Source organism: Microtus pennsylvanicus, chromosome 20 (assembly GCF_037038515.1).
Source record: "Microtus pennsylvanicus isolate mMicPen1 chromosome 20, mMicPen1.hap1, whole genome shotgun sequence".
Taxonomy (NCBI): Eukaryota; Metazoa; Chordata; class Mammalia; order Rodentia; family Cricetidae; genus Microtus; species Microtus pennsylvanicus.
Window position 1 is genome coordinate 11,385,546 of NC_134598.1, and position 15,413 is coordinate 11,400,958.

General features: G+C 36.6%; 2 protein-coding genes across 2 annotated transcripts; one reads left to right on the plus strand and one right to left on the minus strand.

Moving 5' to 3' along the window:
* The first annotated feature begins 2,953 nt into the window (after positions 1–2,953).
* Positions 2,954–3,907, plus strand: LOC142838596 (olfactory receptor 6C6). Its single transcript, XM_075954097.1, has one exon. It carries the CDS (start codon positions 2,960–2,962, stop codon positions 3,905–3,907), a length of 948 nt encoding a protein of 315 aa, XP_075810212.1. The 5' UTR covers positions 2,954–2,959.
* A 10,088-nt stretch (positions 3,908–13,995) lies between these two features.
* On the minus strand, positions 13,996–14,955 carry LOC142838602 (olfactory receptor 6C6-like). The gene has a single exon (XM_075954120.1). The coding sequence runs from the start codon at positions 14,953–14,955 to the stop codon at positions 13,996–13,998; it is 960 nt and encodes a 319-aa protein (XP_075810235.1).
* Positions 14,956–15,413: the final 458 nt, after the last annotated feature.

Consider the following 15,413-nt stretch of genomic DNA (forward strand, 5'->3'; position numbering starts at 1 on the left):
TAGCAAAACAGGTGTGTTAGCCAATGATAATTAGGCTGCTTTTTTCTTGTTTTTTGACCTTAAAAATTCCACATTTAAGTATGTGCTTTTTTAAGAATTTAAATTATCTTCTTGGTGTGTTCATCTCAGAATTATTTAGCAAAAACATCTTAGTCTAACTTCATTTTTTCAAAGCTTTGTTTAAGCTGCGGTGCACCCTGAAACCTGTGAACACATCACCCAACATTTAGGTTAAAGAATTTAAACTAGCTGGGCTACTGGGATTCAATTGTTTTTTTTCTCAATCATTAGAGCTACAATCTGTGCAGCTCATTAGGTGAAATTCACCTGGCTGTGAAACATATTCTTGTATTTAGTTTTATTCACCAAAGCTCTGTATAAACCATCATCATTATTATTATTATCATTATACATTTAGATGGTGCAGCTTAGGAAGGGTTCATCTTCTTGACAATCCACAGCTAAAAATGCCCAGTAGAACAAGATGTTTTCAAGAGATAAACACACTACATTACAGGCAGTAGAGATCTCCCCACAACCACTCACACCATGCTAGATACCAGAGGAAAATTGAATTAGCACGCATGAAAAGGCATAGCAGAACTGAAAGACATTCTGGGGTCTGCAGTCCTGAGGCCTTGCATAAAGGAGAATCACCCATCAGAGAGTTGGCTCCTGGTGGGCAACACTGTGAACCTCAATTGCCACCTGTTGTTCCTCTTCATTTAAATTTTTCTTTGATCTTTATTTTTTGTTTAGGGGTGCTTTGTCTGCACGTGTGTCTGTATGCTATATGTATGCAGTGCCCATAAAGATGAGAAGAAGGGATTGGACTTTCTGGGACTGGAGTTACATACTGTTGTGATGTCATAAGGGTGCTGGGATTCAAACCCAGGTCCTTCGGAAGAAAAGTCAGTACTCTTAAACAGAGAGTCATTTTTCTAGCCCCAATTACACTGTTTTTAATGATAATTTGAAAAACAGGATACCAAAATGTAAGAACAACAACAAAATAGATAAGCAAGATTACACCAAAATAAGAACCAAACAATGCAAAAAACAAAGAAAACACCAACAGAATTAAAAGACAGTCTATAGAAGTACAGTATGTGCTTATAAATAATAGAGCCCAACAGGGGACTGTAGCTTCTTCTGGTTGATTTTTTTGACCTTTCTTAACCATTTATGACTCCTATGGGCAGTTTTTTTTTCTGAAGCTTTGACCAAGACTAGGCTACTGTGGCATCATTTATTAACAATAATGACTATTTTGTAGCAGTAATCCCTAGAGAAGAGTTTGTTGTAATTTCAGCAGATTCCCTTGAGCTGGCAGGAAGTGGGAAAGGGTAGAACTAGAACATTATAAGTGCTCAGCTGGCTATGAGGAGTCTCTTTTCTGGAAGAGCTGTGCCTATATCAGCAATGATTTCATATTCTTTTTATTGCTCTTGATTTTTACTTCATCTTAAACAATGACATCTCATTGGAGGTTTGGGATGATAGTGCTCTCAACACTGAGGATGAGGAGAGTTCATAAAATTCAGCAGACCAGATGGCACATGTTAAAATTACAATCATAATCTCAAATTTTCATAGTAAATGGGAAACGGAAGGAAAGTGGAAATTCTTTACGGAAGTGCATTATGCAGAGTGCCTTTGCTGACAAAAACATTAGTAATGAATATTTCTACTGGATAGTAAAATAACAATCACTTAGACAGTTGAAATGACCTTTAACTGTCAAAGCAGAAAGGTTGATGGGCATGCAAAGGTGAGTCCATGCTGATTTGAAATAACTTTATAATATGAAGCAAAGACTAATGCACAGTATGTCAAATTAAGGGAATTGCATTTGGAGTACTGAATTCTTGTATTTTATAAAATGTTTTATGGTACATAATTTGAGGTTATGTGTTAACAAATTAGCTAAGTATTTTATTTATATACTACTACATCTATCTTTGTTTTTCTTTGACTGTTTTTTAAAGTGGTGTTAAGATTCTGTAATAAGCAATTCTTACTTGGTGAAACCAAAATTCTAAGTCTTCTAAACCTACACCATTCAGAAATGGCAATTCTAGCAATCTTTTCAAATATTATGTCTTAAGGATAACAGGAAAATTAAAAGCAAACATTTGCTTCATGAAACCAAAGCCTGAACATCCTCAGAAGGCAATCTTAAAATTATTCACTAATACTGATTTTTTTGAAAATTCCATTATGTTTGTTAAAGCATCGTTTCTTTTCCTTTAAATTGGTTCATAAAAGTAGTATATGGAAAGGAAAACAATATGAATAAGACAACCAAGAAAGGAATAAAAATACCAAAGAAGAAGCTTTAGTGAACTCATTTGAAGGTAAGAAAGCACCAACTGATTATTCAGCACCAAACTGTCCACCCTGAAAACATACACACAAGTAACATTACACAGACTGCACAGGTCGCACTTATGCATTTAGGAATATACATGTCTTCAAGAATAAAAGAGGCTATGAACTTGAAAGGTAGCAAGGGAGAACATGGAAAGATTTAGAGAGAGTAAAGGGGAAGAAGAAATACTGTAGCTATACTGTATTTCAAAAAAATTAAAAATATATTTAACGAAGTTCACGAATAAACCAGAATCAGTGGCACAGGCCTGTAACCCAGGCTGTTTCAGAGGCTCAAGCAGGAGGATCAGAACCTTATGGCTTGCATAATACCTGGAAATGAATGTGCTAATTTGCATTTATTCAAATTAATAAAAATACTATTTCATTTCGGGGGTGGGAGTGTTTTATGTAGAGAATGTTGAACAAAAATGAATAGGACAAGTTGATAATTAACCAAAGGCATATGATTATGTGTGACCTGAAATTTCAGGATAGAAAACATTAGTGTAGGTATATAAATTCTAACTCACATTTTATATATATATATTTGGTTTCCTAGTGTTTTTGTAAAGACTCACAAAAGAGGATGAAGAATCAATCAATGGAACTTGACTTCATTCTTTTAGGATTGACAGATGACCCACAATTGCAAATTGTGGTTTTTCTGTTTCTCTTTCTTAATTATATGATGAGTCTGGTCGGGAATTTAATCATTGTGCTCCTCAGTCTGCTGGACCCTCGCCTCAAGACTCCAATGTATTTCTTTCTCCGTAATTTCTCCTTTTTGGAAATCATGTTCACAACAGTGTGCATTCCCAGATTCTTGACAACTATTGTGACTGGAGACAAAACTATTTCTTACAATAATTGTGCAGCGCAATTGTTTTTTATTCTTTTGCTGGGAGTCACAGAGTTCTACCTCCTGGCAGCCATGTCCTATGACCGCTATGTCGCCATCTGCAGACCCCTGCATTACCCCATCATCATGAACAGCAGAGTGTGTCACCAACTGGTTCTCAGCTCCTGGGTGACTGGTTTTTTGATCATCTTTCCCCCATTGGCCATGGGTCTGAAGCTGGATTTCTGTGGTTCCAGAATAATTGATCATTTTATGTGTGAAACTTCTCCTATCCTACAGATCTCCTGCACAGATACTCATGTCCTAGAAGTGATGTCTCTTGTCTTAGCCGTGGTGACCCTTGCAGTCACACTGGTGCTAGTGAGTCTCTCGTATAGTTGCATCATTAAGACTATTATAAATTTCCCTTCTGCACAGCAAAGAACCAAAGCCTTTTCCACCTGCACTTCCCACATGATTGTCGTCTCCATAACGTACGGCAGTTGCATCTTCATGTATATTAAACCATCTGCAAGGGAGAGAGTGACTGTGTCCAAAGGGGTAGCCTTGCTCTATACATCAATTGCTCCTCTCCTGAATCCCTTCATTTATACACTAAGAAACCAGCAGGTGAAAGAAGTCTTCTGGGATGTATTACAAAGACTGTGTTCTTCAAAACACAATTTAAAATTGTGATAGAGAATGCAACCACACATTATAAATAGAAAATATATTTCATATATTTTTTATGATTATTGGGTTTTCTTATGTCAGCAGTTACTTCATATGTGGGATTGTTTCCCCTGAAGAACCCTGTAGCTCAGTTCAACTTTACATTTTCTCTTCCTTGGAAGATTGTACTCCACAATAACTAACTTCCTCCAATTCATTTCTGAAAGCACTTTTATGATTATATATTATTGATTATTACATACCCATTTCCAGAAATCATTGTATTGAGTAAAATAAGCTTTGTATAGTAGCAATTTTATAAGTGTGATTTTTTATTTGATTGAACATCAATGCAATGTATATTTATAATATTCTAATCATTGAGAGATTCTCATTCAATATCTGGAAGTAGTCTTCAATATCTGTAAAGGACACAAACACTTAAACCAAATATTATTATGTGATGATAAATTATCATTATATGAAATATCTCAAACATATGGGATAGATGGGGTAATGTTTGTGGAATTTCAAGGAAAAATCTTTCAATAGAACATAATTATGCCAAGGTGAAAAATATGTATAAAACAACAATGTAAAAACAGGATGTGAGATCAAGAAGGAGAATATGAGAAAATTTGAAAAAAGGGAAGGGACGAGAGAAATGCAATTATAATCTCAAAACATAAAGAAATAATTTTAAAAATAAAAAAATAAAGGAAAGAATAATAAAGTACAAGAATGCAAATTCTTCAAGGATGCTAAATATCTCTATGCAAAGTGAGAATAAACTAATAGTTAAAGGGGCATTTAAGAATTTATCAGGAGAGCAGTCAAAATGATTTGGTGGAAACAAGAAACAAAAAACAAAAGCCCTTCCCATGCCAGTGTAAGCACTTGCATTATATTCGCAGAAACCACAGTGAGAATTTATCTCCCCCAGATTTTCCTCTGGCATCCATACATGGCTACACACACTTCAGATCCCCACAGCATAAACACTACCCCATCACCTTACCAGACACCCTCTCAGTGCAGAATAGGTAAGATTTTCTGTCCTAGTTTCTCCAGGGGCTCCATGGGAGAAATGCAACCTACATATTTGTTCAGTCATTACACTGGGAGGATGTACCACTCAGCAAAAGAGAACATCTAAACGCCAAGCAGAGTGAAGATACAAAGGTGTCTGTCTCACAATTTACCTAATGTAATAATGAAGGTGAGAGAACAGTAAGAATGCAGAGGTGGACGAATCTAAACATTTTAAGATCTGTTACTCAGCAAAGTGTGTGGACTTAAATCTACCATATCAATAATTTTCAAATGTTTAAAATACTTTTGTTTTGGTTTTAACTGGTAAATTATATTGCATGTGTTTGTGGCTATAAAAGTTACATTAAATACATACACATATTGTCAAATAATCAAATCATATATCTATGACCTCACATATTTCAATTTCTTTGTGATATCAAGTTATTATTTCTAGTGTTTCTTAGTTGAGACATCTGAGATATATCATTATGTATTTGATATGCACCTTGTATCTTGAAGCATAGTCTGTACTAGTTTTTTTTTTAAATTTATTTATTTATTAAGGATTTCTGCCTCCTCCCCGCAACCGCCTCCCATTTCCCTCCCCCTCCCCCGATCAAGTCACCCTCCCTCATCTGCTCGAAGAGCAATCAGGGTTCCCTGACCTGTGGGAAGCCCAAGGACCGCCCACCTCTATCCAGGTCTCCTAAGGTGAGCATCCAAACTGCCTAGGCTCCCCCAAAGCCAGTACGTGCAGTAGGATCAAGAACCCACTGCGATTGTTCTTGACTTCTCAGTATTCCTCATTGTCCTCTATGTTCAGCTAGTCCGGGATTTATCCCATGCTTTTTCAGACCCAGGCCAGCTGGCCTTGGTGAGTTCCCGATAGAACATCCCCATTGTCTCAGTGTGTGGGTGCACCCCTCGCGGTCCTGAGTTCCTTGCTCGTGCTCCGTCTCCTTCTGCTCCTGATTTGGACCTTGAGATTTCTGTCCCGTGCTCCTCTGTCTCTGTCTCCTTTCATCGCCTGATGAAGGTTAATATTCAGGAGGATGCCTATGTGTTTGTCTTTGGGTTCACCTTCTTACTTAGCTTCTCTAGGAACATGCATTATAAGCCCAATGTCCTTTATTTATGGCTAGAAACCAAATATGAGTGAGTACATCCCATGTTCCTCTTTTTGGGTCTGGCTTACCTCACTCAGGATAGTGTTTTCTATTTCCACCCATTTGTATGCAAAATTCAAGAAGTCCTTGTTTTTTACTGCTGAGTAATACTCTAATATGTATATATTCCATACTTTCTTCATCCATTCTTCCATTGAAGGGCATCTAGGTTGCTTTAAAGTTAGAGAAGGTATTAAAAGTGTGTGCAAGATGAACACTTCAGTATTTAACTTTTAAATTTAAAAAGAGGCCCTTACAAATAATATCAAACACAGCCTGTATTAGAGACAGGGGGCAGATGAGGGTCATTGATTTAAAGTATTTGTAAATGTTGAGATTGTATGTACATATATCAGTGGGTCTAGCATACAGATAAAGTCAGATCAACAGGAGAGAGGAATAGAAGCTTAATTAAAATTTAAGATTGTGAAGGTACTCAAATGATTGTTACTGAATTACATCATTTAAAAGATGTTTGTAACCATCTTATAGACCATTTGAAGCACACAGAAATAACCCAAATATGTAATTGTTCTCCAAATGAGATTAAATAATTCAAGCAGGGACTCCATGGAAACTAAAATGTAGGAAATACTGATATTTTAAATGTTTATAGGAAAGTATAACAATTTTGTTTCTATTCTGGTTTGATAAATACTGAGATATACCCTGTCTTCCACATATGATTTCTTTTTTTTTTCCAAAGGTGGAAATTTTTTAATTGCAAGTAGAATGAGCAGGTACATATTCTAGGAACAGGCACAAGGCAGACATGAATAGTTGAATAGCGTAGCATTTGCATCAGGTAAGTGATGAATTTAGGAAGTTTAAGTTGTGCAGGTCCCAGTTAGACTTCGTCCTGTAGACAACGTAAAGCCATGAGAAATATGAAGCACAGCTGTGCACTTGCTGTTGTAAAACAAAATCATGATCCAGAAATTAAAGCAATTTAAATGGGACTTATGGGGTAAGTTTATAGTCTTTGACATACTACCCTTTTCCCTATACAGGGAAAACAATAACATTCAAATAATAATAGTTAGAGTTACAGATTCTTAAGTATTGTGCCAGTATAGAACTTTTAAAGCAACAACAAAAATAGAAATCATGGGGATGAAGAAATTAATCATTTTTTTCGTAGGTTTTATTAGCTTTTTACTATAGTTACTGTAGCACGCATTTCTCTTTTAGCTGAATGTTTATTGTGGGCCATATATTCTTCTATTGCTGTAACTATATTTTCTGACTTGTTTCAATGGCTAATTTGATACAACCGAGAACCATCTGGGATGTGAATCTTTGAGGGGAATCATTTAGATCAGGTTTATCTGTGAGTTCATCTGTTGGAAATTTTTAATTTATGAAACTATTCTGATAATTGAGATAGGAAGATCTACCCTGAGTGTGGGCAGCACCACCTATGATTTCTTTTGGCTTTAGTTATTTAAGTCATCCATTTAACCTGTAGGTGAAGGAAACGTGGTGCCTTCTTCTCCATCTCTCATGTTCTCTGTACCATTCAGACTGAGTCCATTGTGTTCAGAGTCGTGGTTTCCTGGGGTCCGGGTTACTGAAATGATTGTTCCTATGAGCGTAAGGTTTTCTTTAGGGTTCATTGATACATATCTATATACTTCTTTTTATAAGGTAGAACAATGAAAAAAATTATTTTATTTTGTTGGAGTAATTTTTCTTAGCTATAAAGTATTTAGTTTGTTGATTTGGAAAATTTTATTAACTAATGTGATAATATAATTAGAACTTTCTACCATGCCTCATAGTTCCTAAATAATTGGAACCTATACCATAAGACAGAGCCCACACTCTCTTTATAGTGTGACGTGAATGGTTATTCTCCTGTCTCAGGCTTTTGAACTGAGCTGCCCACTCTCCCAGCAACTCTAAAAGGATTATTACCTAATAAAACAGAAAAGCTATGCCTTTCTGCCCTCAGTAAGTTTGTACAAAAAAGTACCTATTTTGCTTTCTCAGCTAAAGCTCCCATCTAAAGTCTTAAAGGAATGCATGAACATCACATCAATAAATTATCATTCTGTTTCATACAACAGCTGTTGCTGTACTGCTTTGAATTTGACACAATTCTTTCATGCCTCCTACAATAATAATTGACTTCAGTTTTAATTTTGGTATGTGTGATGTCCATCTGGATAAAATGATAATGGAAAGAAACAGGAGTGAAAGAAAAAAACAAACAAACTCAACATGAGATTTCCTTCAGTATCTAACTAAAAATATCTGCTTAAATTCTTGCATTAATTCATCATTTTTAATTCATCTTTCCTCTGTAGTAACTCAGGAACTGTGATGCCAATACTATTTCTAGGGCATTTAAATGGAAAATGATGTAAAACTATCAGGACAGTTAACATACAGTCAATTTATTATCATCTCCCTTTCTCATCATTTCCATAAGCTTTGTCATCACATGTTGAAAGCATCTGAATGTGTTAATAAAGATGGCTCAAATATTTATTGAAACAGAGATGTTATTAACATCTCTCACTATCTTACTGAAAGGAAAACAAATGGTACATTGAAAGAAAGAGCAGCTACCTTTAAAAAGACATTTAACGATTGAGAAGAAATCCATAAATTCAGAAAAATTTAGTTGGAAATTATATATATCTGCAAAAGGAATTGTTTCTAGAATGCATAAAAGTGCCAAATGTAATAATAAGCATAAGGGGCTAGGGAAATAGCTCACTGGGGAAAATGCTTGCTGTGCAAGCATGAAGACCTGAGTTGGGTTTCTAGCACCCCATGCAATCATAGGAGAGGCCAAATGTTTTCCCAGTTTTTGGGTGGGAAACAGTCAGGAACACCCTAGAGCTAGCTGGCCAAAGTCCTATGAAAGAGTGAGCTTCAGATTCAGTGACAGACCCTGGCTCAAGCAAATAATTCCAGGAGTGAGAGACACACCTATATGTGTCAGTCCTGTTGGGTCTAGAGGCCCTTTTTTCTTGGTACCTTTCATTCCCATTTTTTTTTAAAAAAAAACATTTATTAGACTTTTATTTTATATTTATTTATTTATTTATTTATTTATTTATTTATTTATTTATTTATTTATTTATTTTGGTTTTTCGAGACAGGGTTTCTCTGTAGCTTTGAAGCCTGTCCTGGAATTAGCTCTGTAGACCAGTCTGGTCTCGAACTCACAGAGATCTGCCTGCCTCTGCCTCCCGAGTACTGGGATTAAAGGTGTGCACCACCATCGCCTGGCTTTTTTATTAGACTTTTAAAAAATACCAATCCAAGTCCCCACTCTCTCCCCTTCTCCCATTCCCTTCACACACCCTCCCATCCTTCCCCCATCCTGTCCTCAAAGAGGGTAAGGCACATTCCTTTGGGGAAGGTCTAAGGGCCATCCCAACTATATATAGGCTGAAAAAGGTATACGTTCAAAGAGAATAGGATCCCAATAGCCAGTACATGCAGTAGGGATAAGTCCTCATGCCATTGACAATGGCCCGTCAGTCTGCCCCAGCAATTCAACTGTCAACCACATTCAGAGGAACTAGTTTGGTCCTATGCTTGTTTCTTCCTAGTCTGGCTAGAGTTGGTGAACTTCTAGTATCTCAGGTAAACTGTTTCAGTGGGTGAAACCACCATGATCTTGACCTCTTTGCTCATATTCTCATTCCTTCCACTCTTCAACTCGACTTTGGGAGCTCAGTCCAATGCTCCTATGTGGGTCTCTGCATCTATTTCCATCAGTTTCTGGATGAAGGTTCTATGGTGATATTTAAGATAATCATCAGCCTGACTACAGGGCAAGTCAAGATCAGACCCCCTCTCTTCCAGTATTTTTAGACGTAAGCAAAATAGAAAGGGGCATTGGGATTGGGAGTTCTAAGGGAGGGAGTAATGTCAGAACAAAGATTCCATGACAATAGATGAGGGATGAGTGCAGGGTAGAAAGTTTGAGGCAGGAATGGAGTTAGTCCTACAGGAGAATAAGATGGAAAAAGAGGAAGGAACTGAAACTAAAGCTTTGTGAAAAGCCAAATGGAAACACATTACTTTCCAAACCAATTCATAACTTATTTTAACAAAATAAGAGTTACAGAAGGATGATATCATGTATGTGTGCATAACTGTGCTCTCATAAGCTAAAGATTACTAAATGACCCCAGCGACAGCTATTAGCTTCCTCCTTCTGTGTTTTTGGTTAAAGGAGGTCCCAGAGGCCTCAAAAATACTATATTTTCTTGTCATTATTCTTTATTGCCAAAAAACTATTTGATAAGATCCTGCTGCTGTAGATACAACACAATTTTTTGCACGGTATCAAGAAGCCAAGCTGGAAGCTTCCACTTTGCAGTCTAGATTTTAGAGTGTCTGGTGGTGCTTTACGCTAAAAGTGGAGAAAAGCCACTAATAGCTCAACTCAGAAGCAACCCTGTCAACTGTATGGCCAATATTTCAGGCAAGATGTAGTTAGTCACTGATGCAATAGTGGAATGAATACCCTAGGGGGTAACCAACAGTATTATGGTTGAATTTTGGCTATCTTGACAAAAGGGGATTCTTGTGTGATATTGTGAAAACAGGAAAAATCCTTGGCTGATGAGGTCTTAGAACTTATAAGGGCATACTTTATACCATTGTTCATTAAACTGTCATATTGCCACACTGTCTTCTAAATGTTATGCTTGTATAAATAAACAGACACTACTCTTAGTCTAACACATAGAAGCTTCTTTTAGTAGTAGATGATTGTCTATTCTGGATACCTGTCTGCTCAAGGCACTGATAATAAGAAATGTTTAAGTGATCCATCCTAAACAGGATATTTACTTCACCTACTGAAGCCACAGGGTTATTACAGAGACGGGTTGGAAAAATCTAAGGGTGCAAAGATGGGGAGAAAGGTTGGGAAATACTGTCTTTTGGACATGACACAGCCAGTGTCGTCATGACCGTAGAGTAATGAAGGCTGCCTGAAATGGGCTTAGAAGGGACTGGGTCTCTGGACTTTCATCAGAGACAGGGTAGAGGCTCAGAAAGCACCGTCCTTTATAACTGCACTACCAGATACTGATGGATTCTGGATAAGGGTCTGTTATTGTCGTTAGTTGTGTATTCACTGTGGAGACCCCCAGACTACAATGGATAGTTAGTGGATACAGAAGCCAGTGTTTAAAAGGAAGACAGACTGTGGAAATGGGAATTTTTTGGAGGTGGAGTGAGTATTAGTTGGAAAGAGCATAAAGATGAAGAGATTATATTAATTAGAATGTACGTTATACATGTATAATTCAGTAAAAGCTAATGATAAAAATATTGCTAGAGAAAAAGGAAAGAAAAATCCCTAGTCCTTTAAATATACAAAATTCTGTGCAGGGTGGAAAATTTTATGATTTTGTGTATTTGTGGTGTGTGTGTGTGTGTGTGTGTGTGTGTGTGTGTGTGTGCCTCATAAGTTTGTGCCTCGTTTTGTGTATGGTTGTACTCACCTGTGTTTTGCTCAGATAAGCCAGGGTCAGGTGTGTTCTATTCCTCTCCACCTTATTTTTATAAATGGTCTCTTCACTGAATATGCAGCTCACATTTGTGGCAGAATGACAAGCTAACAAGCTACTACTGGGCTCCACCTGTCTCCAACTCACCAGTGCCAACACAGCTTTTATCTGGGCATTTGTAATTTCAATGCGGTTCCTCATGCTTGCACAACAACTCTTGTGGCCACTAAGCCACCCCCTAGGCCATAATTATCTATTTAGTATCCAAAAACATACCTGCAAGTATTATATTTTATATAGATCACATTCTGAATCAATGAAATTCTAAATATTTACTAGGCCATAATTATCTATTTAGTATCCAAAAACCTATCTGCAAATAATATATTTTATATAGACCACATTCTGTAATCAATGAAATCCTAAACATTTACATTATCAGAGCATATTTCATGTCAACATCTGTAAATATTTTTAATCTTAGCATTTTTTTATGAAGCCCACACTTATACCTATAATAATACATTTCTACATAGGGTATGAAAATTGCTGACTGGAAAGAATCTGTTGCAGAACTGAAAATACCTCCTTTTCCCAATTGGGATATGTAGTTTAGAATATAGATGCAGTGTATTTCCAGAGAAGTAAAGATTCATGAACTTTATGGTACCTATATACCTGGAGGCTTCCCCAAGTTGCACAACCAGACCTGGAGGAGGCCAATAGCCCACACGACCGCTATGTTATCTGTATGACGGAAGCCAGGCTAAGCAGAGCCTTTCTTACGCTCTTGAGCTAGTACAGGTATGCTTGTTTCTAGATTCCAATCTTCTTGTAAGAAATGAAGTGTACCCTGAGTAGAGTTTCGGTGTAGTTACACCAGGAGATTCCCCACCCCCAACCCCAGATTTTACTGGAAAGAAGCTGTGTCTGTCTAAATGATGGTAAACTAGTTAAAACTTCAGCGACATGGGGATGAGGGACTCCTGCAGATACAGATGCTGATGACCTCGCCTCTGCTAGCTTAGCCCGCGAACAGCAATTCTTGCAAACTTCTTTGTCAGTAATAGAATCCTGTGACTAACAGACAAAAAATTTTTGACATATGTTCATCAGTTTATTGCTTTTATAAAATTTCGCAGAGTTTGAACAACTGGGTCTCTGCATCTATATCTGTTTCTTGTGTCTTTTCTTAGGCTATTTTTCTTCTATTTGTTTGTTTTGTACTATACTAATGTGCTAGATTTTGTTTTACATTATTATATTTTATTATTCACCTTTGGAAGATTGTGTGTTTTCTAATGAAAGTCAGAAAAGGGGTGGATCAGGTGGGAGGGAAAATGGGTTGGAACAGGGAGGAAAAGAAGGAGGGAAATCGTAATCAGATGTATTACGTGAGACAAATATCTATTTTAAATAAAAGGATAAGAAGGTTACAAATTGAAAAACAACAGACAAAAAAACACCCTTTTTGGAATCTATTAATAGATAAGTAGCATCTATGACCAAAAACCTAAGAATGTCATCAAATAACACCTGAAACTTGTAGAAAAGTTTTCCCACCTTCCTATAATCATCTTCCTGATGTTTCCACCAGTGTATTTAAGAAATATCTTCATTTATGGCTTTCATTGTTCTGTTACCAAAAGGAAATAAAAGACAACAACAACAACAACAAAAACCTCCTTAAGACTATTTCCAAAAGGAAAGAGGAACTAAAGAGAACATAAATCTGTTTCTAGGTCATGTCACTCAAATTCGGCTTTAGAATAAACATCTTGAATTCCCCAAGAAAGCTGTGTTCTTTTGCTTTGATATTTTTGGCAAAATGATTTAATTATTCTGATAATTAATTTATAATGATAATAACTCTAGATGAGAAACATCTCATTCTTTGATATGCTTCATGCTTCTCATCAACAGTGCCCATCAATCAATTTTCTTTCATCTACAAGGTACATCATTTGGATGCTTCCTTCTATAAGACTAATTTAATCTTTGTATCAACTCAGATTTTCTAGTTATTTTCTACAACCTTCATTACATTATAGAATAATTTCATGCTCTGTGTCTGTCTTTATTTTTAGCAATGAAAAATATTAAGCTGCAAATTAAATACTTAAAATTAATACACGCAGAGAGTAATTCAGAATGTCTAGACATTTACTTGTACAATACATTTTGTTTATGAGCCTTTAATTTATTAAAAGAGAGATTTCTGAGTAAAGATAGAATTACACAGTGTGGACTGGAGTAGCAGTTTCCTCCTAGTGATTCAGAAGATATATTCTGAAATATAGAATATCTAATTGCATTGGGCAATTAGAATACTTACTGTGATTTAAGTATTAATGGAAAAAATGGCATAGGCCATAGAGGATGTATCTATCAATTTCATTTTTTTCAGTCATGTTACAGCAGTATGCTATTTTTGCCTAATTCTTAATTCACTGTTTTGAAAAGAACACAATCTGTGAAGGACCTGTTTGAAAGCATCCTTCACTTGCTGGTTCCTTAGGGTGTAAATGAATGGGTTTAGCAAAGGGGCCACAGAAGTGTTGAGCACAGCCACACCTTTGTTTAAAGTCACCCTCTCCTTGGCTGATGTCTTCATGTACATGAAGATACAGCTGCCATAAGTGATGGAGACAACAACCATGTGCGAGGAGCAGGTGGAAAAGGCCTTTCTCCGTTGTTGAGCTGACGGGAACTTTAGGATGGTTTTGATGATGAGTGTGTAGGAGAGGATCACTAAGATCAAGGTGATGACGAGGGTCATCACAGCTATGACAAAAGCCATCCACTCTATTAAACGTGTGTCTGTGCAGGACAGCTGGAGGACAGGAGAAGTGTCACATAGGAAGTGGTCTATCAATTTGGAAGCACAGAAATCCAGTTTGAGTCCCAACATCAGAGGGGGGAAGATGGATAAGAACCCAGTCACCCAGGAGCTGATGACCAGCAGGTGACAGACTTTGCTGTTCATGATGATGGGGTAATGCAGTGGTCTGCAGATGGCGACATAGCGGTCATAGGACATGGCTGCCAGTAGATAGAACTCTGTGATTAGTAACAGAAAGAAAAAGAATAATTGGGTTAGACAAGCTCCATAAGAAATCGTTTTGTCACCGGTGAGAATGCTCATCAAGAACCGTGGAATGCAGGAAGATGTGAATGCCATTTCTAGGAAGGAGAAATTCCGGAGGAAGAAGTACATTGGAGTCTTGAGGCGGGGATCGAGCAGGGTGAGGAGGATGATCACTAAGTTCCCCATCAGGCTCAAGATGTAATTGACAAACAGAAACAGGAAAATCAGAATTTGTAGCTGAGGGTCATTGGTCAGTCCCTGCAAAATAAACACTATCTCTACTGACTGGTTCTTCATTCCTCTTGTATTCCAACATGTCTACAAAAGAATTTTAGGAAAAGTACACACTTAAAAATTCCTCCTTTTCCAACATAAAAATTTCTTCTCAGAAAATTAACCAAAGCCCATGTATTTTTAAAAGTTGTCTTAGAGTTTATTCAAGAACCTGTTCACTACCTCATTAGTATGTTTAAAAGAACAATTATTTCCCTTCTTGTAAAGAGTTGAGTATACTATAATTGTGCATTTACAGAAGGAATGTTGGTCATTTGGAATCTAGGTCTTCAGGTTCATTAATATACTTTGCTCACCTTTCCTATAGTTTATTTTATTAAACTTTTCAGGTGTGTGATATTTATATTTTGTAGTTATATTGGATAACTCTGTTGTTACCAGTAGTTCTAAAAGTTCTAATTTAGGGATATACATATCCTAATTTCTAAGAAAGAAAAACAACAAAGAACTTAATTAAATGG